Source organism: Phocoena phocoena, chromosome 15, assembly GCF_963924675.1.
Source record: "Phocoena phocoena chromosome 15, mPhoPho1.1, whole genome shotgun sequence".
NCBI classification, from domain to species: Eukaryota; Metazoa; Chordata; class Mammalia; order Artiodactyla; family Phocoenidae; genus Phocoena; species Phocoena phocoena.
In genome coordinates, this window is record NC_089233.1 from 55,505,634 (window position 1) to 55,529,581 (window position 23,948).

Here is a 23,948-nt window from a genome sequence, read left to right on the forward strand (position 1 = left end):
ATGTGTCTCATGTGCACATTAATATGGATGGTTTCTGGGCACACTTATAAAGTGAACAGTGAGAACTGTGGCCAGTCAGAACTTTATAACTCTGATTAGTTTTTGGGTTTTTTTTTTTAACCCCCTGTCTCAATATATACCTTAAATAAGTACCTAAGCAGTTTTCTGTTAAGTGGCAGTAGCTAGTAATAATTAATCAGGAAAAGAAGTTTCTGCAGGCATGTTTTAAATCACTCTGAAGTTTAGTCATTCTTTTGTTCAATAATTATTGAAAAGCTGCTATGCGCCAGGCATTTTCTGAGTTCTGTGCTTACATAGTGAAGAAAACAGAATAAAGCCTTGCCTTCCTGAAACTTAACAGTCTTCTAGTCGAGGAAAACAACTTGGATGTATCAGATGGGGATATGTGTAAATGGATAAGTCTGCATGGTAAGAGGGCTGATTGGGCTGGGGGGACATTGGAAGTAGTTAATCCAGGCATCATGATTGGGCAATCCTGGTATTTGTTCTGGTCAGAATAATCTATAACTGCCCTTAAAGCATGTCTTCTATGTAGCTATTTATGATAAGCCGGTCCTGGCTAACATACAACATCAAGTGCACAACCATGCTTTTTCTAGTAGGTGATTTTTAGTTTTCAGAACTTTTAGAATTATTGTAATGACTAATAATTAAAATTTTTAATATTTGAATATCAACAGGGCTCTTGGTATCTTAGCTATAATTAGAAAATTATTTTTATTATTTATTGAGGGCACTTGATATGCCTAAGACTCAAAAAATGAGATTTTTAACTGGTAATTCTTAATTACCAGGGTTTTTGGGGTAGCGAGTTAGCAAATGAAGTGGAGTCTTTTTGTCCACTTATAGTTTATGAAGATTGCATAAAAATATTTTAAAGTCATGGTAGATTTCAAATTTACAGAGTTTTAGTTTTTATTTTGTTAACCTTATTAAAGCAAAGGTCTTTTGATGTTATAATTGCTTTGTATATAAGTGTCTCTATACCTAATTATGATAATAATTCACACAGGCCTTTGCTTTCTCATCTGTAAAATAAGAGCTGGACTAAATGTTCTCGAGAATTTTTCCTAGCACTGTGATTCTAAGGTATTTAATGACTTTTGTTTTCCTATTCTTCCATATAGGATGGAATATGGGATGGTAACTTATCAACATATTTTGACATGAATCTGTTTTTGGATATAATTTTAAAAACTGTCTTAGAAAATTCTGGGAAGAGGAGAATAGTATTTTCTTCATTTGATGCAGATATTTGCACAATGTGAGTAATTCAGTTTTTTTCTCCTATATGCTTAGACTGTAGCTAGGACTAAGGGCACAGAGATTGTAGTTGGAGGTGGGGAAGTTCCCAGACAAATCAAGTTCCCACCCTTGATTTGTCTTCTCAGTCCCATTGTATATATTCTCTACTGGGATGGCCTCCACACCCGCTGGGTTATAGCACCTCATGCCTTGTGTTTCATTTTACAGATGTATAATATCCTCCTTACCAAATTGTAAGCCCTCAAGGGATTTCTTTTTGCCCATTTCTGAGAATATTTTAACTCTTGTATAGAATAATTTAAATTTTTCTTTTTTTGACTAAAAGGCAATACACATTAATGGTGGTTATATCTCAGTAATGAGTATGCTTTTAAAATTTTGTTTCTTTATATTTTTCGTATTTTCTAAAATTTCAAAACAATATGTTATGGTTATCTCCCCAATGAAAAGTAGTTTTTAAACTGTCTTTTTTAGGGTTCGGCAAAAGCAGAACAAATATCCCATATTATTTTTGACTCAGGGGAAATCTGATATTTACCCTGAACTCATGGATCTCAGATCTCGGACAACCCCCATTGCAATGAGCTTTGCACAGTTTGAAAATCTACTGGTAAGCTGTGGTTGAATATTTTAATATTTGTTTTTTAAAAATGTTTTAGGGCACTAGTAAATAAAGTTATATATTAATTTAACATCTACTTGGTTAGTTTTGACCTATGTATAATGAGCAGGTAGCTCTACTTAAAATGAGGATATTAAATCTCAGACTGAAAAGCAGTTAAATGATCACCACCATCAAAGATTTTCTTGCAGGCCTAGGTTAAGTACGTTTTGTAGTTTAGTTTTCTGAGTGGGTTTTATGAATCATCTAAAATGGTTAGACTGTAAACTTGTTTGATTGCATAAATTGGAAGAAAAAATTCTAACATTTTCTTTCCCTGTCCCTTCTGTTTTGCAGCAGGTTCTTATTAGTTATGTATTTTATACATATAATAAGTTTCTCTTTCATGAGTAACTTATCTTTCTTCTTTTAGGGGATAAATGCACATACTGAAGACCTTCTCAGAAACCCATCCTATATTCAAGAGGCAAAAGCTAAGGGACTGGTCATATTCTGCTGGGGTGATGATACCAATGATCCTGAAAACAGAAAGAAATTAAAGGAATTTGGAGTTAATGGTCTAATTTATGATAGGTATTTGTTTTTCATGAAAAATTTTCATGGATTGTTAGAAAAAAAGTAGTAGAATTATCTTAACATTTGTCAGTGGAATTTTTCAAATTTTGAAGTTATACCACAGTCACTTGGGAAGCTTGTTTAAAAATTCAGATGACTGGGCCCTAAGCCAGATGTATTGAGTCATCTTGCGGGTGAAGGTGGCCGCCCTAGACCTCTTCTCTATCTACACCAACTTTCTTGGTGATCTCATCCAGTTCTGTGCCTTTTCCTACCTTTGTATATCCCAACTCAAGCCTTTCCCCTGACCTCTAAACTTTTATATCCATCTATCAACGCCTATTCTTCCTATAGACTTCCTGATTTCAGTATAAATGACAACTTTCTTTCCAGTTTCTGAGGCCAGATCCCTGGAGTCTTTCATGATTCTGTTCTTTATCTCATACCCAAATCCAGTCAGACAAAATCAGAATCATGTTAATTCTGTCTTCGATATATATCCTGAATCCTTTACTGTTGTCATTCTCCACTAAGCCACATCATTTCTCAGGTGGATTATGAAAGTAACCTGCTTACTGGGACTGCGTCCACTCATGCACCCTGCTGTCCATTACGGGGGCGGGCAGGACAGAAAACTGAAGTCAGATCATGTTACTGCTTAACCTTCCCCCCCTATTCTGTGTCTCCTAGTGTAAAATCCCACATCCTTAGAAGGCCCTACGTGAGATGATCCCCGACCCCACCCCTAATTGGCCTCCTGCTGTTTCTCTTCTGATAAAGATGTCAGGAAAGACTAAAATGTCACCTTCTTAGTAGGGCCTTCCCCAAATATCCTAATTCAAATCAAAACCTCTACTCACAGTGCACTTCCTGACTTTTCTCCATACATTTACCACCACGTGATATATCCATATACATACTATATTTTACTTATTTTCTCCCCAACCTCCTTTCCCATCCCACCCCCAACACCCCCCCACAAGCAGAAGCTCCATGAGGGCAAGACTTTGCCTGTTTTGTGCACTACCAGAGGTTAGATGTAGAAGCTCAAATATTTGTTGAACTAATCTTTTCTTTTTAAATAAACTCCCTGGGTATTTAGGATGTAAGTCTGAGATCTCAGATGAAAAGGTTGCTCAGCGTAAAGAAATTTTGGGTTAGAGGGAATGTCATTTGTTCTGCTGAGGGGATTAGTGGGCTTGCTAATGCTTGAGCAGCATCATACAAAGAGTAAGTGATGAAATTGTTACCAGGCCTGCTTTAAAAAATACAGTTGTTGGATTTAGTTTATATTACTGTTTGTTCTATAAAGTTATATCACTTTCTTAATAAAGCTTTTCCCCACCCCAACTTTTTTGTCTGAATTAGTCTGGTTTTAAAACTGCCACCCGGATAATGCCTGCCTTTTAAATACTGGTTAATACTGCTTTAAGTGGCATGATTCATAGCTCTTTTTAATAGACGTTTCCAACTTATTAAAGGAAAATTAAAATTTTTAAATTACAATTTGATGGAAGTACTTTATTTAGCAAATTTTGGGAGAATATTTCTTTCTTGGAGGAGGAGGAAGGGATGATTGCAAATATTTTCAGGCAAGAAAAGTATATTGTGAGATTATACCAGGTATGGCAGTTGTAGGGTATACAAATTTTAGTTAGATCCTTCACTAAAGGGCCTTACTTGGTTGTAGCCAAACACTGACCTTGCAGGGAGAACAGGAAGATACTATGTGATACAAAAGGCCCTAAAGAAAGTAAGTTCTTCCTGGCTCAGGGTCAACAAGAATAATTTTAAAGAGGAAGGATTGAGATGGATTTGGGCAGGGGTGGGGTGGGGTGGGGGGCTTAAATCAGCTTTGACAGGATTTGCATTTTAGGCAGAGGTGCAAGCAGGCACCAGGGCAGGACTGTGTTGAGGGTGTGGAGGATGTTGAGGCAGCCCAGCACTGGCCTCCTGTTCAGACCTGGTGAGAGGAGAGGTGGACTGTGTTAGAGTCAAGTCAGTCTTTATTATCCTTGGAAGTTTTTTCAATTTTAGTCAAAGAACTACATATGTATATATAATCAGCCACACTTATGTGTGTGTTGTGTGTGTGTGTATATACTTCAAATAGTTCTACAAGACTAACAGTAAAAACCAACAGTCCTGGGAATTCCCTGGCGGTCTGTGGTTAGGACTCTGTGCTTTCACTGCTGAGGGCCCGGGTTCAGTCCCTGGTTGGGAAGCTAAGACCCCACAAGCCACGAGGTGCAGCCAAAAAAAAATTAAAAAAAACAAACTAGCAGTCCCTTACACCTATCCCTTCCATTGTCTCTAGCTGAATTCCTGTGCCCTAATATTTTTTGGAACTATTTCTTGGTACTTAAGATGCTTATGCTATTATTTTTTCATTATCAAATTTAGACCTATAGAAGGTTTGAATGATAGTGATTCAGAACCTTTGTTTCATTTTACATGTGGGAGCATTGTGATGTGTTTTAGTTTATCAAAAACCAATTTGTTCTCTTTTACAAAGGCATTAACACAGATGTTGCATTTAATCGTGGTTTTGTGATATAAGCTGCTGTGCTTGATTTGCTGATATTTGGAATTTCTGCATTTGTAGTAATGAGTAAGGTGGCCTTTAATTTACCTTTATCAAATGGTGGTTGTTTAATTTTGGCATGAGGATAATACTTGCCTCGTAGAGTAAATTGAGCAATGTTTCGTCTTTCTATACTGTGTCTGCTGAAATTATTTTTAAAAATTCAGTAACAGACACCCACATTTAAAGAACATTATTATTAGATTTGAACTCCCCTGTGTTCTCCTCTCTAATTCTATGCCCCTACCTCCTCCCATAGATATAACTGATAAGCAAGCAATTACTCGTTTAAAAGTTTTTAAATTCTTATATCTATCGCTAAACAATATAACATTTAGTTTTTCATGGCTTTAAGCTTTATTTATACTCTTTTCCTACTTGTTATATTCTTAAAAATCAATCCATTTGTTACGTTTAGCTGTACTTTATTCATCTTCCTGGCTGTATGATTCTACCACAATTTATTTTACTATTGGAGAACACTGAGGTGGTTGCCAGGTTTTTGTTTGTTTGTTTTTGTTTTGCGGTACACGGCCCTCTGACTGTTGTGGCCTCTCCCATTGTGGAGCACAGGCTCCTGATGCGCAGGCTCAGCAGCCATGGCTCGCGGGCCCAGCCACTCCGCGGCATGTAGGATCTTCCTGGACTGGGGCACGAACCCGTGTCCCCTGCATCGGCAGATGGACTCTCAACCACTGCGCCACCAGGGAAGCCTTTTTTTTTTTTTTTTCAGGTTTTTGCTATTACAGTGTTTGCTGTAAACATCGTTGACCAGCTGTCCTATGGTACGTGTATAAGTTTCTTTAGGGCAGTGACTTAAACCTTTTGACCGCAAAACCAGTTAGAAATGCATTTCACGTTGCAGCCCAGTGCACACTTAGATATGTATATCTACAAGTGTGTACCTGAAACTAAATTAAAAAGATAATGCCTCTTGAATATTTTATTTATATGTGTGTGCTTTTTAAATGATTGTGCCACTGGCTCACACCTATTTCAATGCTTTTCTTAACTTTCTGAACTGATTTGTGACCCACTAGGTCTCTAGCTCAGCATGACAAGACATCCGTCCGTGGGTCAGGCATTGGAAGTACAGCAGGAATATAGGTACATGGAGTGGGCTGTTCTGTGCTCATTGGAGCCTCCTACCAGTTCTCAGGAGTAGGCCACCCATAATAAACCTGTCAGGTAGAGTGGACACTGAATCAACACATGTTAAATGGCTCAGGGCACTCTGTAGGTTTCAAAGCTGGTAGGGTGGGCAGGGGCCCTCCTAGAGTGATAGCCCTGAGCATACCTGTCCACCCACGCAGGCTCCTCCAGTACATATTGTTTGACTTCTTTGGGCACAGCTGCCATGCTGAGCTACAGTTCTTGTGTCAGACCTTCTGTTTCCTGTAGTCCAAATCTTTTTCTCTTACTTTACTGTCATTTTTATGGAACACATCCTTCAGTATCTTCTTGAGAAAGGATGGAAAGTAAATGTTTTTGAGGTCTTGTGTGTCTGGAAGTATTGTGGCCAGGCATAAAATTCCATGTTAGAAATCATTTTCCTTTAGACTTTTAAAAGCATTTCTCCATCCTCTTTACAATTCCATTGTGCTGTTAAGGAATGTGAAACCATGTTGATTCCTACTCGCTCACATGTGATTTCTTTGTTTCTTCTCTGGAAGTTTGGAGATTTTTCTCATCACCAGTGTTCTAAACTTTCATAGAGATGGTCTTGTGGGTCTGGTTTTACCCATCATGCTGGACACTTGGTAGCCCTTTTAGTCTATTGATATATGTCCTTGAAGATGTGGAATAGTTAGTGAATTATTTCTTTGATTTTTATTTCTTCCATTTTTCTGAGTTTGTTTTTTTTTCTTTATAGAATCCTTTTGTTGTATATTATACACTCCTGGACGAGACTTAAAATTCTTATCTTTTCTCATATTTTCTATCTTTGTCTTTTCCACTTTCAAAGATTTCCTCAACCTTACCTTACACTCATGCTATTGAGTTTTTCATATCTGCTATTGTGTTTTTAATTTTCAAGAACTGTCCTTTTTTCTCTGGATTCTCTTTTCTATATATAGTTAAGAAATCCTGTTCTCATTTGATGAAAGTACTATTTGAAGGCATTAAGGAACTTTTTTAAAAAAAATTTTCTTTTGCTTACTATCTTACCTGTTAGAAGCTTTCCTCAGATATTTAGAAATTCTTGGCTGCTTCTTACGATAAGGAATTAAGATCTAAAAAGCTTGTTGGAAGCTCTGAGCGTGTGAATAGGGCTTATGGGGTTTTACTATGGGGTGATCTGGGTGACCTGTTTGGTCATACATCTGTCAGTAGATTAAAAAACTTTGCTTTTTGACTAGTCAGATTCCTCGTAGAAGACGCTATAATATATTCTTAGAGGATACAGGTCTGGTTTCTTGGAGTCGAGTGTGGGAAGAGAGATGGGGGAAGGAGGGCATGTCTGTATTTAGCATGTGTTGTATTTGTACCATCTCTAATATCCCTGATGATGATGGCCATTTTATAAAATGCCCCAAACTCTCTAACCTGGTCTTGTCCTCCATTCCAGATTTCCTGTTTAATTCTGGAAATAAACCTCAACCAAGTGGGGTAAGAGCAGCCTCCGCAGCAGGGAGTAAGAGGAAGGGAACCACTTGCTGCTGCTCAAGCCTTCATCTCATCGTTCCTCTTTGAGCCCCTTCCTTCCCCCTCAAGATCTACAGAAGTTTGGGGCTGCTTTTAACTCGCCCTTTTCATTTTTTCAACTACTGGCTTGTGGTTTGACCTATCCATTCTGCTAACTGAAACACTTTGTTATTACTTAATCCATCTGTTTTCTAGCTTCCAAAATTCTGTTGTACCGTCTCTTTGGTTCTTATGTTCGAATTTTCTTTTAATACCTTTATTTAATTTTTAACACAATATAGGGGGTGAACTTAGATGCTTTTGTTCCGTCTGATACCTTGACCCAGAGGTAACTTTTCATTTTCTTATGTATGTCTTTAACAGGAAGTCTTTATATTAGAATAGTCAAATACTTAATAGAATCAATACTTTAAAAATCTTGTTTAAGAAATTCTTCCCTACTGTGAGGTCATAAAGAGTTAGTTCCTCACATAAATTGTCTGGCTTTCACATTTAAAGCATGAAAGACCTTTCTTTCTCTGCTGATAGGCAATGCTAGCGCTGCCATTGTCACTTGGGGCCTTTTCTGGACTCTCAACTCTAGGTACATCTGCCAGTACTGCATAGCTTTAGGATAATTTTCACACTGGTGAGAAGTCCTTTATTTTATTTTACTTTATTTTATTATTATTTTTTTGGCGGCACCGCATGGCATGCAGGGTCTTAGTTGCCCAACCAAGGATGAAACCCGTGCCCACTGCAGTGGAAGCTTGGAGTCTTTTTTTTGCAGGGGTGGGTATTTTATTTATTTATTTCCTTATTATCTATTTTATACATATTAGTAATATATGTAAATCCCAGTCTACCTATTCACCCCCCTCCACCCTGCTTTACCCCTTGGTGTCCATATGTTTGTTCTCTACATCTGTGTCTCTATTTCTGCCCTGAAAACAGGTTCATCTGTACCATTTTTCTAGATTTCACATATATGCGTTAATATATGATATTTGTTTTTCTCTTTCTGACTTAACTTCACACTGTATGACAGTCTCAAGGTCCATCCACGTCTCTACAAATGACCCAATTTCGTTCCTTTTTATCTCTGAGTAATATTCCATTGTATATATGTGCCACATTTTCTTTAACCATTCATCTGTCGATGGACACTTAGGTTGTTTCTATGTCCTGGCTATTGTAAATAGAGCTGAAGTGAACATTGGGGTGCATGTTTTTTTTTAATTATGGTTTTCTCTGGGTATATGCCCAGTAGTGGGATTGCTGGGTCATATGATAGTTCTATTTTTAGTTTTTTTAAGGAACCACCATACTGTTCTCCGTAGTGGCTGTATCAATTTACATTCCCACCAACAGTGCAAGAGGGTTCCCTTTCTTCCACACCCTCTCCAGCATTTATTGTTCGTAGATTTTTTGATGACCATTCTGACTGGTGTGAGGTGATACAGCATTGTAGTTTTGATTTGCATTTCTCTAATTATTAGTCACGTTGCGCATCCTTTCATGTGTTTGTTGGCAATCTGTATATCTTCTTTGGAGAAATGTCTGTGTAGGTCTTCTGCCCATTTTTGGATTGGGTTGTTTGTTTTTTTGTTATTGAGCTGCATGAGCTGCTTATAAATCTTGGAGATTAATCCTTTATCAGTTGCTTCATTTGCAAATATTTTCTCCCATTCTGAGGGTTGTTTCTTTGTCTTGTTTCTGGTTTCCTTTGCTGTGCAAAAGCTTTGAAGTTTCATTAAGTCCTATTTATTAATTTTGTTTTTATTTCCATTTCTCTAGGAGGTGGGTCAAAAAGGGTCTTGCTGTGATTTATGTCATAGAGTGTTCTGCCTGTTTTCCTTTAAGAGTTTGATAGTGTCTGGCCTTACATTTACGTCTTTATTCCTTTTTGAGTTTATTTTTGTGTATGGTGTTAGGGACTGTTCTAATTTCATTCTTTTACATTCAGCTGTCCAGTTTTCCCAGCACCACTTATTGAAGACACTGTGTCTTTTCTCCATTGTATATCCTTGCCTCCTTTGTCATAGATTAGTTGACCATAGGTGTGTGGGTTTATCTCTGGGCTTTCTGTCCTGTTCCATTGATCTGTATTTCTGTTTTTGTGCCAGTACCATATTGTCTTGATTACTGTAGCTTTGTAGTATAGTCTGAAGTCAGGGAGTCTGATTCCTCCACCTCCATTTTTTTCCCTCAAGATTGCTTTGGCTGTTCGGGGTCTTTTGTGTCTCCATACAGATTTTAAGATTCTTTGTTCTAGTTCTGTAGAAAATGTCACTGGTAATTTGATAGGGATTGTACTGAATCTGTGGATTTTTTTGGGTACTATAGTCATTTTGACAATATTGATTCTTCCAATCCAAGAACATGGTATATCTTACCATCTGTTTGTGTTGTCTTTGATTTCTTTCATCACTGTCATATAGTTCTGTGAGTATAAGTCTTTTGCCTCCTTAGGTAGATTTATTCCTAGGTATTTTATTCTTTTTGTTGCAGTGGTGAATGGGATTGTTCCCTTAATTTCTTTCTGATTTTTTCATCATTAGTGTATAGGAGTGCGAGAGATTTCTGTACATTAATTTTGTATCCTGCTACTTTAACAAACTCATTGATTAGCCCTGATAGTTTTCTAGTGACATCTTTAGGATTTTCTGTGTGTAGTATCATGTCATCTGCAAACAGTGACAGTTTTACTTCTCTTTTCCGATTTGGATTCCTTTTATTTCGTTTTCTTCTCTGATTGCCATGGCTAGGAATTCCAAAACTATGTTGAATAAAAGTAGCAAGAGTGGACATCCTTGTCTTGTTCCTTATCTTAGAGGAGATGCTTTCAGTTTTTGACCATTGAGAATGATGTTTGCTATGGGTTTGTCATATATGGTCTTTATTATGTTGAGGTAGGTTCCCTCTATGCCCACTTTCTGGAGTTTTTATCATAAATGGGTGTTGAATTTTGCAAAAGCCTTTCCTGCATCTATTGAGATGATCATATGGCTTTTCTCCTTCAATTAGTTAATATGGTGTATCACATTGATTGATTTGCATATATTGAAGAATCCTTGCATCCCTGGGATAAATCCCACTTGATCATGGTGTATGATCCTTTTAATGTTTTGTTGGATTCTGTTTGCTAGTATTTTGTTGAGGATTTTTGCATCTATATCAGTGATACTGGTCTGTAATTTTCTTTTTTTGTAATACCCTTGTCTGGTTTTGGTATCAGGGTGATGGTGGCTTCATAGAATGAGTTTAGGAGTGTTCCTTCCTCTGCAGTTTTTTGGAAGAGTTTGAGAAGGATGGGTGTTAGCTCTTCTCTAAATGTTTGATAGAAGCCATCTGGTCCTGGACTTGTGTTTCTTGGAAGATTTTTAATCACACTTTCAATTTCATTACTTGTGATTGGTCTGTTCATATTTTCTATTTCTTCCTGGTTTACTCTCAGAAGTTTATACCTTTCTAAGAATTTGTCCATTTCCTCCAGGTTGTCAGTTTTATTGGCATATAGTTGTTTGTCGTAGTCTCATGATGCTTTTTATTTCTGTGGTGTCCATTGTAACTTCTCCTTTTTCATTTCTAATTTTATTGATTTGAGTCCTCTCCCTCTTGATGAGTCTGGCTAAAGGTTTATCAAGGTTGTTTTATCTTCTCAAAGAACCAGATTTTAGTTTTATTAATCTTTGCTTTTTTTTTTTTTTTTTTTTGTGGTACACGGCCCTCTCATTGTTGTGACCTCTCCTGTTGAGCACAGGCTCTGGATGCACAGGCTCAGCAGCTATGGTTCACAGGCCCAGCCGCTCCACGGCATGTGGGATCTTCCCAGACCGGGGCATGAACCCATGTCCCCTGCATCAGCAGGTGGACTCTCAACCACTGCACCGCCAGGGAAGCCCTTTGCTATTGTTTTGTTTCTATTTCATTTATTTCTGCTCTGATCTTAATGATTTCTTTCCTTCTGCTAACTCTGGGTTTTGTTTGTTCTTCTTTCTCTAGTTCCTCTAGGTAAAACGTTAGATGTTTATTTGAGATTTTTCTTGTTTCTTGAGGTAGGATATATTGCCATAAACTTCCCTCTTAGAACTGCTTTTGCTGCATCCCATAGGTTTTGGATCATCGTGTTTTTGTTTTCATTTGTCTGTATGTATTTTTTGATTTCCTCTTTGATTTCTTCAGTGATCTCTTGTTTATTTACTAGTATTTAGCCTCTGTGTGTTTATGGCTTTTACATATTTTCCCTCTAATTGATTTCTAATCTCATAGTGTTATGGTCGGAAAAGATGCTTGATATGATTACAGTTTTCTTAAATTTACCAAGGTGTGATTTATGACCGAAGATGTGATCTATCCTTCAGAATGTTCCATGTGCACTTGAAATGAAAGTGTAATCTGCTGTTTTCAGATGGAATGTCCTATAAATATCAATTAAATCTATCTGGCCTGTTGTGTTTCTTTATTAATTTTCTGTCTGGATGATCTATCCATTGGTGTAAGTGAGGTGTTAAAGTCCCCCACTATTACTGTGTTACTGTTGATTTCCTCTTTTATAGCTGTTAGCAGTTGCCTTATGTATTGAGGTGCTCCTATGTTGCGTGCATATATATTTGTAATTGATCTTGGATTGATCCCTTGATCATTATGTAGTGTCCTTCCTTGTCTCTTGTAACATTCTTTATTTTAAAGTCTATTTTATCTGATACGAGTATTGCTCCTCCAGCTTTCTTTTGATTTCCATTTGCATGGAATATCTTTTTCCATCCCCTCACTTTCAGTCTGTATGTGTCCCTAGGTCTGAAGTGGGTCTCCTGTAGGCAGCATATATATAGTCTTGTATTTTTTATCTATTCAGCAAGCCTGTGTCTTTTGCTTGCAGCATTTAATCCATTTACATTTAAGGTAATTATCGATATGTATGTTCCTATTACCATTTTCTTAATTGTTATGGGTTTGTTTTTGTAGGTCCTTTTCTTCTCTTGTGTTTCCTACTTAGAGAAGTTCCTTTAGCCTTTGTGTAGAGCTGGTTTGGTGGTGCTGAATTCTCTTAGCTTTTGCTTGTCTGTAAAGCTTTTGATTTCTCTGTCAAATCTGAATTAGATCCTTGCTGAGTAATCTTGCTTGTAGGTTCTTCCCTTTTATCACTTTAAACATATTGTGGCACTCCCGTCTGGCTTCCAGAGTTTCTGCTGAGAAATCAGCTGTTAACCTTATGGGAGTTCCCATGTATGTTATTTGTCAGTTTTCCCTTGTTGCTTTTAATAATTTGTCTTTGTCTTTAATTTTTGTCAATTTTTAAATTTTTAAATTTTGTCAATTTTTGTCAATTTGATTACTATGTGTCTTGGTGTGTTTCTCCTTGGGTTTATCCTGCCTGGGACTCTCTGTGCTTCCTGGACTTGGGAGGCTGTTTCCTTTCCCATGTTAGGGAAGTTTTCGACTATAATCTCTTCAGATATTTTCTCAGGTCCTTTCTTTCTCTCTTCTCCTTTTGGGACCCCTATAATAAGAATGTTGGTGCGTTTAATGTTGTACCAGAGGTTTCTTGGGCTGTCTTCATTTCTTCTCATTCTTTATTCTGTTCCCCGGCAGTGAATTTCACCCTTCTGTCTTCTAGGTCACTTATCTGTTCTTCTGCCTTAGTTATTCTGGTATTGATTCCTTCTAGTGTATTTTTCATTTCAGTTACTGTATTCATCTCTGTTTGTTTGTTCTTTAATTCTTCTAGGTCTTTGTTAAACATTTCTTGCATCTTCTCAGTCTTTGCCTACATTCTTTTTCCAAGGTCCTGGATCATCTTCACTATCATTATTCTGAATTCTTTTTCTGGACAGTTGCCTGTCTCCACTTCATTAAATTGTTTTTTGGGGGTTTTATCTTGTTCCTTCAACTGGGACATAGTCCTCTGCCTTTTCATTTTGTCTGTCTTTCTTTGATATTGGTTTTTCTTCCACAGGCTGCAGGATTGTAGTTCTTCTTGCTTCTGCTGTCTGCCTCTTGTGGGTGAGGCTATCTAAGAGGCTTGTGCAAGCTTCCTGATCGGAGGGACTAGTGAGCTGGGTTTTGCTCTGGTGGGCAGAGCTCAGTAAAACTTTAATCCACTTGTTTGCTGATGGGTGGTGCTGAGTTCCCTCTCTGTTGGTTGTTCGGCCTGAGTCTACCCAGCACTGGAGCCTACAGGCTCTTTGGTGCGGCTAATTGTGGGCTCTGTGAGGGCTTACACCAATGAGTACTTCCCAGAACTTCTGCTCCCAGTATCCTGTCCCCGTGGTGAGCCACAGCCAGCCCCCCCCACCGCCTCTGCAGGACACCCTCCCAACTCTAGCAGGTGGGTCTGATTCAGTCTCCTGTGAGGTCACTGCTAGTTTCCCCTGGGTCCTTGTGCACACACTACTTTGTGTGTGCCCCCCAAGAATGGAGTCTCTGTTTCCCCAGTCCTGTCGAAGTCCTGCAGTCAAATCCCCTGGCCTTCAAAGTCTGATTCTCAGGGGATTCCTTCTCTCGTTGCCAGACCCCCAGGTTGGGAAGCCTGACATGGGGCTCAGAACCTTCACTCCAGTGGGTGGACTTCTGTGGTGTAATTGTTCAGTTTGTGAGTCGCCCACCCAGCGATTATGGGATTTGATTTCATTGTGATTGAGCCCCTCCTACCATCTCATTGCAGCTTCTCCTTTGTCTTTGGGGTGTCTTTTTTGGTGAGTTCCAGTGTCTTCCTGTTGAGAATTGTTCAGCAGTTAGTTGTACTTCTGGTGCTGTCGCAAGAGAGAGTGAGTGCACGTCCTTCTCCTCCACCATCTTGAACCAATCCGGAAGCTTGGAGTGTTAACCACTGGGACTTCCATGGAAGTCCCGAGCAGTCCTTTTCATCTTGATCTTCAGTGCTTTGAAGTCAGAACTGGATAGGAATTCCAGCTCTACCATGTAGTAACTTTCCATCCGTCAAATGAGGCATTGCTGATGGATTAACTTGGAGAAAAGATACTTGAAGAATCACTAATAAGCTACAGATTTCACATTCTATCAATTTATAATCAGCTCTTTTGCTTCAGGGGTACAAAAGGCAGTGATGCTATTCTGGATTATTGGAAAGACTAGGAGAAGAGAAATATTTTTGAATAGAACTGATGCTTATATCTTTTAAAGAAAAAATAAGAGGACTCTGTAGTATAGGTGTTTTAGGCATTCGGTAAGCAAATTCTCCTGAAAAAGTTAAGTCAGGTCCTAAGTAAACCATAAAATTACCATATTTTATGTTTTGTGTTTTTTTCATCACAGGATATATGATTGGATGCCTGAACAGCCAAATATATTCCAAGTGGAGCAGTTGGAACGTCTGAAGCAAGAATTGCCAGAGCTTAAGAGCTGTTTGTGTCCCACTGTTAGCCGCTTTGTCCCCTCGTCTTTTTGTGGGGAGCCTGACATCCATGTGGATGCCAATGGCATAGATAATGCGGAGAATGCTTAGTGTTTATTGGGCGGAGACCATTCGGGGCATGCATCGCTGTTCTGGGTATTCACTTTTCATCACTGAGCATTGTTTATCTATGCCTTTTAGGTTTTCAGTCCAGTGAAGCAATAATGAAGTATTTTAATATTTCACTACAGTTCTTACTAGAATTTCAAGTATTCTATTTAAATCACTTGGCCAGGTATAATTACCAGTCAGTCTCTTTACAATGAAAAACTTTATTGGTTGGTAAATATTTTAAACTAAATATGTAAGTTATAATGTTAAACAAATATTCATTAAAAACATAACACTTTGAAATTAGCTATACAAATATCTCATATTTACACTTATTACAGCTTCTCATTTGATCAGGTCTGAAATATTTAGCACTCAAGGAACATGACTATGCATAATTATACCTGACCATGGGAAAAATAAGTACCTCAAATGCATGCATTTGCACTGGTGATTCCAACTGCACAAACCTTTGTGCCATCTGTGTATTTTTGACATGAATTGACATTCACACCATTTTCATTCAGTATGAACCTTGAGGCTGCTGCCATTTCCCCACTTAACCAAACCAATGCCTGTGTAAATAGCCTAGAGGTGATCCTTGAAAACTTGTTTCATAAATCTTTCAAAAGTTGTTTTGCATAAATATTAAAATTTCAAAAAGCTGCAGGGTAACTTAATGTATAAAGTATTAAAAGAATGGATTGAAGACTTAGTACAGTAGATAATAATGTATGAATTCTGTTGAATGCATGTTTTTTGTTTTAAGCATGAGATAGTACACGTTTACTGTAAGTCCTTGCATCTGTGGTGCTAGGTGAGTGTGAGAAGGTGTCAAGGACAGAAAAATAATTTGTTGCCTAAAAAAAAAAAGGAAAAAAAAAGCCTATTTGTAGGCATTTTAAATATGCTTAAGTGTCTCTCACTACCTATTGCTTTATGGGTTTGTTTTGTGTGTGTGTTGTACGGTAGTTAAATCTCTGTGCAGAAAAATAAATGTCCTGAATTCTTATATCGGTATTCTTTATTGGTTAATGAATATCATGCATGTAATTTATTTAGAAATGCAGAAGATTCTATTAAATGTATATGCATGTTAGGATTATACCAAGGTTTTTTTCATTAGAAGCAGATTGTTTTGGCATAACTGTAACTTATGAATGAATGTTGAATAAAATACACAGATTTATTTTCTTCATTATAAAATGAAATTTCAAGAAGGTGTTACTTTTATAGCATTGGTTCTATATTATTATTATGAGAAATTGGAATTTAGTGTCTACTCTGCAAGGATGGCTTATTTGCATATACCTTTTATTGCATGTTCCTCACTAGGCATTTTATTCATGTATTGACATGATTTGGTAGTAGCTGAGAACCTGAAACTTGGATTATATATTTGTATCTTTTTATTTTTTTAAGCCAAGCAATGCAGCTTTGGTCAGATCTAAATTGTGTGAAGATAGGCTTTAAAAGCCTATGGTATTGTGTTTGTAACACTGATATTTAATGGAAAATAGTTTAGGAAATGGAGTCTTCTGCAGGGGTTTTATATACTTCTCATGTTGAAAGAGATTTTCCATCACTTGATGTGAATTAGGCACTTTTAGAAAACTGAAAAAGAATTACTTTTCTTGATCTGCAGACCGGGTACAGTACAATTACCATTACCTTACAGTAACTTGATTAGCCATATGTGTATTTCAAGTCGTGTTTGTTTGCTCCTCCCCTGTGCCTTTCCAGTTCCGGCTCCATTTTGAAGACCTGCAGATCATGAGAAAACAGGAAAGGAAGTGATGTGGGGGTCAGTTTCCTGAACTGTGTAATTTGCTGAGAAGAGCTTACAGCCATTGCTTATGACAAGGACAGAACCTCACTGCTCAGTTTCTTTCCTGTCTCTTCCTAACCTTATAAACACCAGGGTTAGTGGATGATTAACTCATAGCAAGCAGTGGCTCTCGTTTTTATAGGACTAGGTCCTGGCTTCCATATCACTAGCTATTGCCTTGTATACTCTGCTCCAGCTACACTGTACCTGTGCTAGGCCCTAGCCACGCCATATTCCTACACTACTTCCTGTCTGTAGCCATGTGACCTCTGCCTGGAAGCCTTCTTTTTCCTTGATACTTTCTCCCTGCCAAACTCATTTCTCCTTAAGCCATTCATTGACCTCTCTCCGCTGCACCCTTGCCAAAACTTAAGAAGGGATGAATCCACCTTTTCTACTCCATGGCCCAATGTTCATTCCTTGATCATGCCATGTATCATAGCACACTTTAGGTAGACATAGTTGAGGTTTGTCTCACCAGGCTGCAGGCACTTCAGGGGCAGGGACCTTGTCTTACAAATTTTTATTTCCACAGTGCATGAAACATAGTAGAAACTAAACTTTGGAATTGTGGGGATAATTTGTATCAAATGTCTTTTTGAATTAAGAGATTTAGTTATGTTTACTAAGAATGTAAAGTTTGAATTGGTTTACATTTGGCAGTTGGAACAGTTTATTGATGTCAGTTTTAAATGTAGAGGTATAATGTTAAATTATTTTATATTTTCTGGAAACTGAGTGAAATGTTTGATAAAATGCTGCCATTGTTCTCTGATAATTCTACTGTCCGGAATTATGTACTGTAACCGCCTGGATGTAAATGTGAGGAATACAGCTCATTGCTGTGTCAGTGGTGCCTGAGGGCAGCCACAGCCACCCGTGACCTCACTCCCATTGCTCCTTGTGACACTCGTCTTTCTTCTCCCCTCTGAAGCCCATGCTTAGGCCTACCTCAGCACCGCTTTCCTTGTCTTCCTTCTGCGTTCAGCTCAGGTGCCACCTCTTCCAAAAAACATTCCTCAGCTCATGATGCAAACAAGTACAGACAGCCTCTAAATCTTACCAGTTTTATTTTCAGCCTGGGTTATAAACCCAGACAAGTTAACTGACTTACCGGGTTGGGACTAGAACTGGGCTTTGTGACTCCTAAACCCGTGTTCTTATACAATGCTGCCTTCTGAATTTTTGTGGCATTCTTTAGCATATGCTTTCTTGTAGTCCCACTTTTTATGTGCCTGTTATATTTCCCTAATAAGATTGTAAGCCCCTTAAGGGCAAGGACTTCATTGCATTTCTAGCACTACCATAGTGTTCTATACTTAGTTATGAACTAGATAAATAAATGGTGGTGAATACAATCCTAGTTTCTTAACTCAGATTGTTTCACAGTATACATATGTTTTCATGTGTGCGTGGCCGTGTTGTCTGGAGTGTGCTTGCATGTGCATGTACGTTGGCATGTTTACACATGGAGTTCTCACTCTACCCGTTTCTTGGGGTCACATAGTTAAGGGGTTACCACAACCAATTTTCTATTCCATGCTGAATGGGGACAGTCACAGGAATAAGTGGCAGATAAGGTACAGTTTTCCCCCAGGCCTTGTCCCTTTCTAGGGCAGTACACCTAAATCCTGCAGCCGGTGCCCCTTAAGTGAAGCAGGTACTGCCTCAGATAGAACTTGCGTGACCTGACCTGTGGGGGGCGCTGTTTCATGAGTCTTGAGGGACCGTCATTGTCCTTTGTGCCTTGGCTCACCACATCTTGACTGCATTTTGTTTTTCACATTATTCCTGGTTTGGTACTCTAGGTTGACAGTGGAGTCCTGTTAATTTAAATTTGGATACAAGTGATTTACTCCTTTATGTTTTAGGTTTGGATCATGTGCTTTTGGGGTAGAAAGCAAAGTATGCATATTAGAAATACTGCATTATTTGGTGTTCATGAGTGAAAATTTATTAAAATATAATCTCAGTGGGTTTATATAGTTTGAGAAATGGATGTGAAATGTTTAAAAAAGTAAGAGAGCATATGATTAACATCACAGGAGTATGTGTTGGAGGTAAGAAGGAGAGCTCATGGATTGGAGCAAAGACTTCATGAGGCTCTCAAGCCCTTGCAGAATGGGGTGGAGGTCAGAAGTTGTGAAGCCAGTTTGGGGCACAGCCTTTGTAAATTCAGACACCAGAGTACTATTGTGTTCAGAGAGGATCAAGGGGCCATCACAACAGTGGAAAGGATTTTGGGATGTCAGAGACTTTGCATCCTTGCAGGAGATAAAATTTTATTGGTGATTTTAAAGGAAAATGACATTAAGATGAAATGTGTTTTCAAATAATGAAGAAAGTAATATTAGTACAGGAATAATAAAAAGTACAGAGATTAATTTGTCTAGTCCTTTACTAAATTGATCCAAACGTACGTCTACCTGTTTCCTCAGATAGAAAACAGAAACACAGGGGGGATGGGTGAACTTTTGAAACTTACTTGCAAAGCCAAATTATATAATTTCACAGAAAGAAAACTAAAACCTAGTAAAAGTTCCATGGCTTCCCATGATTTCAAATGTGTCTCTCTGCAGCCCAGACCTCTCCTAAGCTCCAGATTCATATATCCAGCTGTCACCACTTCTCTACTTGGAGTTCTAATGGGCATCTCACATTTAATGTACCTCAACAAAACTCTTTTTCCCTCCTTTCACCAAACCTGCTCCCATCCCACCTCCTCTAGTGTGCTGTATCTCAGTAAGTGGCATTATTTTCCTATTTCCTTGTGATTAGTACAACTTTTAACTATGATATGTAATAGGTCAGTGGTCCATTTATCCTTTTTCAATTTTTAAAAACTTCACATATTTTGTTTAATAACACAAGAATCACCTTTTCAAGCCAACAAAGTCCCCTTGAGATCTTGATCAGTGTTGGATTGATTTTCTAGATTAATGTGAGGGAAGGATTAGTATTTAAAAATATGACATCTAAATATTTAGAGCACAGGTGTGTTTCCATTCAGAATTTTTATGTCCTCCTGTAGGTGTTGTATACTGTTTAGGTGGTGTATACTTTTTTAAAGTTTATTTTAAACACTACTTTCCTTAAATACGTTCTTCACTAATAATTAGCAGTTAATTTTTATCTTATCTAGCTACTTTGCTGAATTCAATTAGTCAAAATAGTTATGTATTAAGTCTCTGGGATTTTCTAAATAGATAAATTTGATCTGCAAATGTGTTTTTCTGATTTTAAGTAACAGCTCTTTATCTTGCCTTGTTTCATTAGCTAATAACAGTTGTAGGCATCCTTGTTTTTTTTCCTGCCTATCATAGGAAGTAAGTATGATGGCTGCTGAAGTTTCTAGTAGGTGACCTTTATCAAGTTAAGAAATGTTCCTTTTCTCCTTAGTTTGCTAAAGGATCTCTTCCCCCCCCCCCACCCTTGACCCCCAAGGGATACGTTTTGAATGTATCCAGTGAGTTTTTGAAGATTTAGAATATAGTTCTAGTTGTTATTTGTGAATTTTAATGTAGTGAATGATGCTAATATATTTTCTGAATTTGGATTACCTTTCAGTAAGTGGTATAAATGTATTTATGAACTTCTGATTTGCTAGTTTGTTTAGGATTTATTATCTACACTCATAAATGAGATTGACTTAGTTTTCTTATGCTATTATGTTTAGTTTAAGAGACCTTTGGGATAGCCTTATAAAATGAGTAAGCTCTTCAGGTTTTTCTATTTTGTCAAACAGTTTATATGTTGTGAGAGTCATCTATTCATTGAAAGTTTAGATAAACTCTCCTATGTGCATATTTTCAAGTGTTTTTTACTGCCCTTACAGTTTCTTCTTTAGTTATTGCCTGTTCATTACTGCTCTTAAATTTAGTTTTAAAAATTCTACCTAATTTTGATTTATTTATACCTTCTTGAGTTGAATCTACCTCAATATTAAATACAATGGAATAATAGAACTGATCTTAGACAAATATTGTTTTAATGGAAATGGAACAAGAACTTTATTTTTTAATTTTATTTATTTATCTATTTATTTATTTATGGCTGCGTTGCATCTTTGTTGCTGTGCGTGGGCTTCTCATTGCGGTGGCTTCTCTTGTTGCAGAGCATGGGCTCTAGGCATGCAGGCTTCAGTAGTTGTGGCTCACAGGCTCTAGAGTGCGGGCTCAGTAGTTGTGGTGCATGGGCTTAGTTGCTCCACGGCATGTGGGATATTCCCAGACCAGGGCTTGAACCCGTGTCCCCTGCATTGGCAGGTGGATTCTTAACCGCTGTGCCACCAGGGAAGTCTCAAGAACTTTAATTTAAAAAAAAAAAGGAAAGAAAAATATGTACTCCTAAGAGCTGATGTTTCTATAATAATGGAACTATGCACTGTATACTGTATACACTATATAAAGTGTAAATCTTTTTAGTTTCTAACTAGTTTGCTTGCATTGAATTTCCTTATATTCATTAAAACAACCAAAATCAAATATTTGTTGAGGGCTTGGGCAGTAGAATAAAGTTAGCTTCTGTTTTCAGTATGCTAATTATTTAGTTAAGGTAATATATATTTTAAAAAATGCAAAAATGTAGTAGTTATCCAAGAGAACAATAGAAGGAAAGTCTCCAAGCTATATCCTAATGCTCATTTAGCAACATAGATCAGTCCTACCACTGAAATGGCTCTGCTTTGACAACTTTTATTTCTTCTAGTAGAGATGTGATTTGAAGATGTGATTTGGCCAAAAATATTTAAGACGCCTATTATACATGTAATTTGAGAGGTGTGTATGTTGCATTTTGGGTGATTTCCTCAATGTTGTCTTCCAATTCACTCATTCACCCTTTCACTATATCCAGCTTACTTATTTAATTGTATTTTAAATATTAAAACATATTTTTCATTTGCAAGATTTCTAATTGATTATGTCCATCTGATGTTATTTCATTCCCTTCCGTTTTTATTAAATAATTTAGAGTTCTTTTTTTTTTCATTTTAACATCTTTATTGGAGTATAATTGCTTTACAATGGTATGTTTCAGCTTCACAACAAAATAAATCAGTTATATATATACATATGTTCCCATATCTCTTCCCGCTTGCGTCTCCCTCCCTCCCACCCTCCCTATCCCACCCCTCCAGGCGGTCACAAAGCACCGAGCTGATCTCCCTGTGCTATGCGGCTGCTTCCCACTAGCTATCTACCTTACGTTTGGTAGTGTATATATGTCCATGCCTCTCTCTCGCTTTGTCACAGTTTACCCTTCTGCCTCCCCATAGCCTCAAGTCCACTCTCTAGTAAGTCTGTGTCTTTATTCCTGTTTCACCCCTAGGTTTTTCATGACATTTTTTTTCTTAAATTCCATATATATGTGTTATCATATGGTATTTGTCTCTCTCTTTCTGACTTACTTCACTCTGTATGACAGACTCTAGGTCTATCCACCTCATTACAAATAGCTCAATTTCGTTTCTTTTTAGGGCTGAGTAATATTCCATTGTATATATGTGCCACATCTTCTTTATCCATTCATGTGCTGATGGACACTTAGGTTGCTTCCAGGTTCTAGCTATTGTAAATAGAGCTGCAATGAACATTTTGGTACATGACTCTTTTTGAATTATGGTTTTCTCAGGGTATATGCCCAGTAGTGGGATTGCTGGGTCATATGGTAGTTCTATTTGTAGTTTTTTAAGGAACCTCCATACTGTTCTCCACAGTGGCTGTATCAATTTACATTCCCACCAACAGTGTAAGAGGGTTCCCTTTTCTCCACACCCTCTCCAGCATTTATTGTTTCTAGATTTTTTGATGATGGCCATTCTGACTGGTGTGAAATGATATCTCATTGTAGTTTTGATTTGCATTTCTCTAATGATTAGTGATGTTGAGCATTCTTTCATGTGTTTGTTGGCAGTCTGTATATCTTCTTTGGAGAAATGTCTATTTAGGTCTTCTGCCCATTTTTGGATTGGGGTCTTTGTTTTTTCGTTATTAAGCTGCATGAGCTGCTTATAAATTTTGAAGATTAATCCTTTGTCAGTTGCTTCATTTGCAAATATTTCTCCCATTCTGAGGGTTGTCTTTTGGTCTTGTTTATGGTTTCCTTTGCTGCGCAAAAGCTTTTAAGTTTCATTAGGTCCCATTTGTTTATTTTTGTTTTTATTTCCATTTCTCTAGGAGGTGGGTCAAAAAGGACCTTGCTGTGATTTATGTCATAGAGTGTCCTGCCTATGTTTTCCTCTAAGAGTTTGATCGTTTCTGGCCTTACATTTAGGTCTTTAATCCATTTTGAGTTTATTTTTGTGTATGGTGTTAGGGAGTGATCTAATCTCACACTTTTACATGTAGCTGAAAAACTGAAAGCATTTCCACTAAGATCAGGAACAAGACAAGATTGCCCACTCTCACCACTCTTATTCAACATAGTTTTGGAAGTTTTAGCCACAGCAATCAGAGAAGAAAAGGAAATAAAAGGAATCAAAATTGGAAAAGAAGAAGTAAAGCTGTCACTCTTTGCAGATGACATGATACTATACATAGAAAATCCTAAAGATGCTACCAGAAAACTACTAGAGCTAATCAGTGAATTTGGTAAAGTAGCAGGATACAAAATTAATGCACAGAAATCTCTGGCATTCCTATACACTAAGGATGAAAAATCTGAAAGTGAAATCAAGAAAACACTCCCATTTACCATTGCAACAGAAAGAATAAAATATCTAGGAATAAACCTACCTAAGGAGACAAAAGACTTGTATGCAGAAAATTATAAGACACTGATGAAATAAATTAAAGGTGATACAAATAGATAGAGAGATATACCATGTTCTTGGATGGGAAGAATCAACATTGTGAAAATGACTCTACTACCCAAAGCAATCTACAGATTCAATGCAATCCCTATCAAAATACCACTGGCATTTTTCACAGAACTAGAACAAAAAATTTCACAATTTGTATGGAAACACAAAAGACCCCGA

At 37.5% G+C, this 23,948-nt stretch overlaps 1 protein-coding gene across 1 annotated transcript in view; it reads left to right on the forward strand.

The window, feature by feature from the left end:
- GPCPD1 (glycerophosphocholine phosphodiesterase 1) overlaps positions 1–16,340 on the forward strand; it is a 55,237-nt gene extending 38,897 nt beyond the window's left edge. The window contains exons 16-19 of the mRNA XM_065892746.1: positions 1,149–1,285; positions 1,762–1,897; positions 2,322–2,482; positions 14,952–16,340. Of these exons, the coding sequence (XP_065748818.1) occupies positions 1,149–1,285; positions 1,762–1,897; positions 2,322–2,482; positions 14,952–15,141 (624 nt within the window). The 3' untranslated portion in view covers positions 15,142–16,340. The remainder of the gene's footprint in view (positions 1–1,148; positions 1,286–1,761; positions 1,898–2,321; positions 2,483–14,951) is intronic.
- Positions 16,341–23,948: the final 7,608 nt, after the last annotated feature.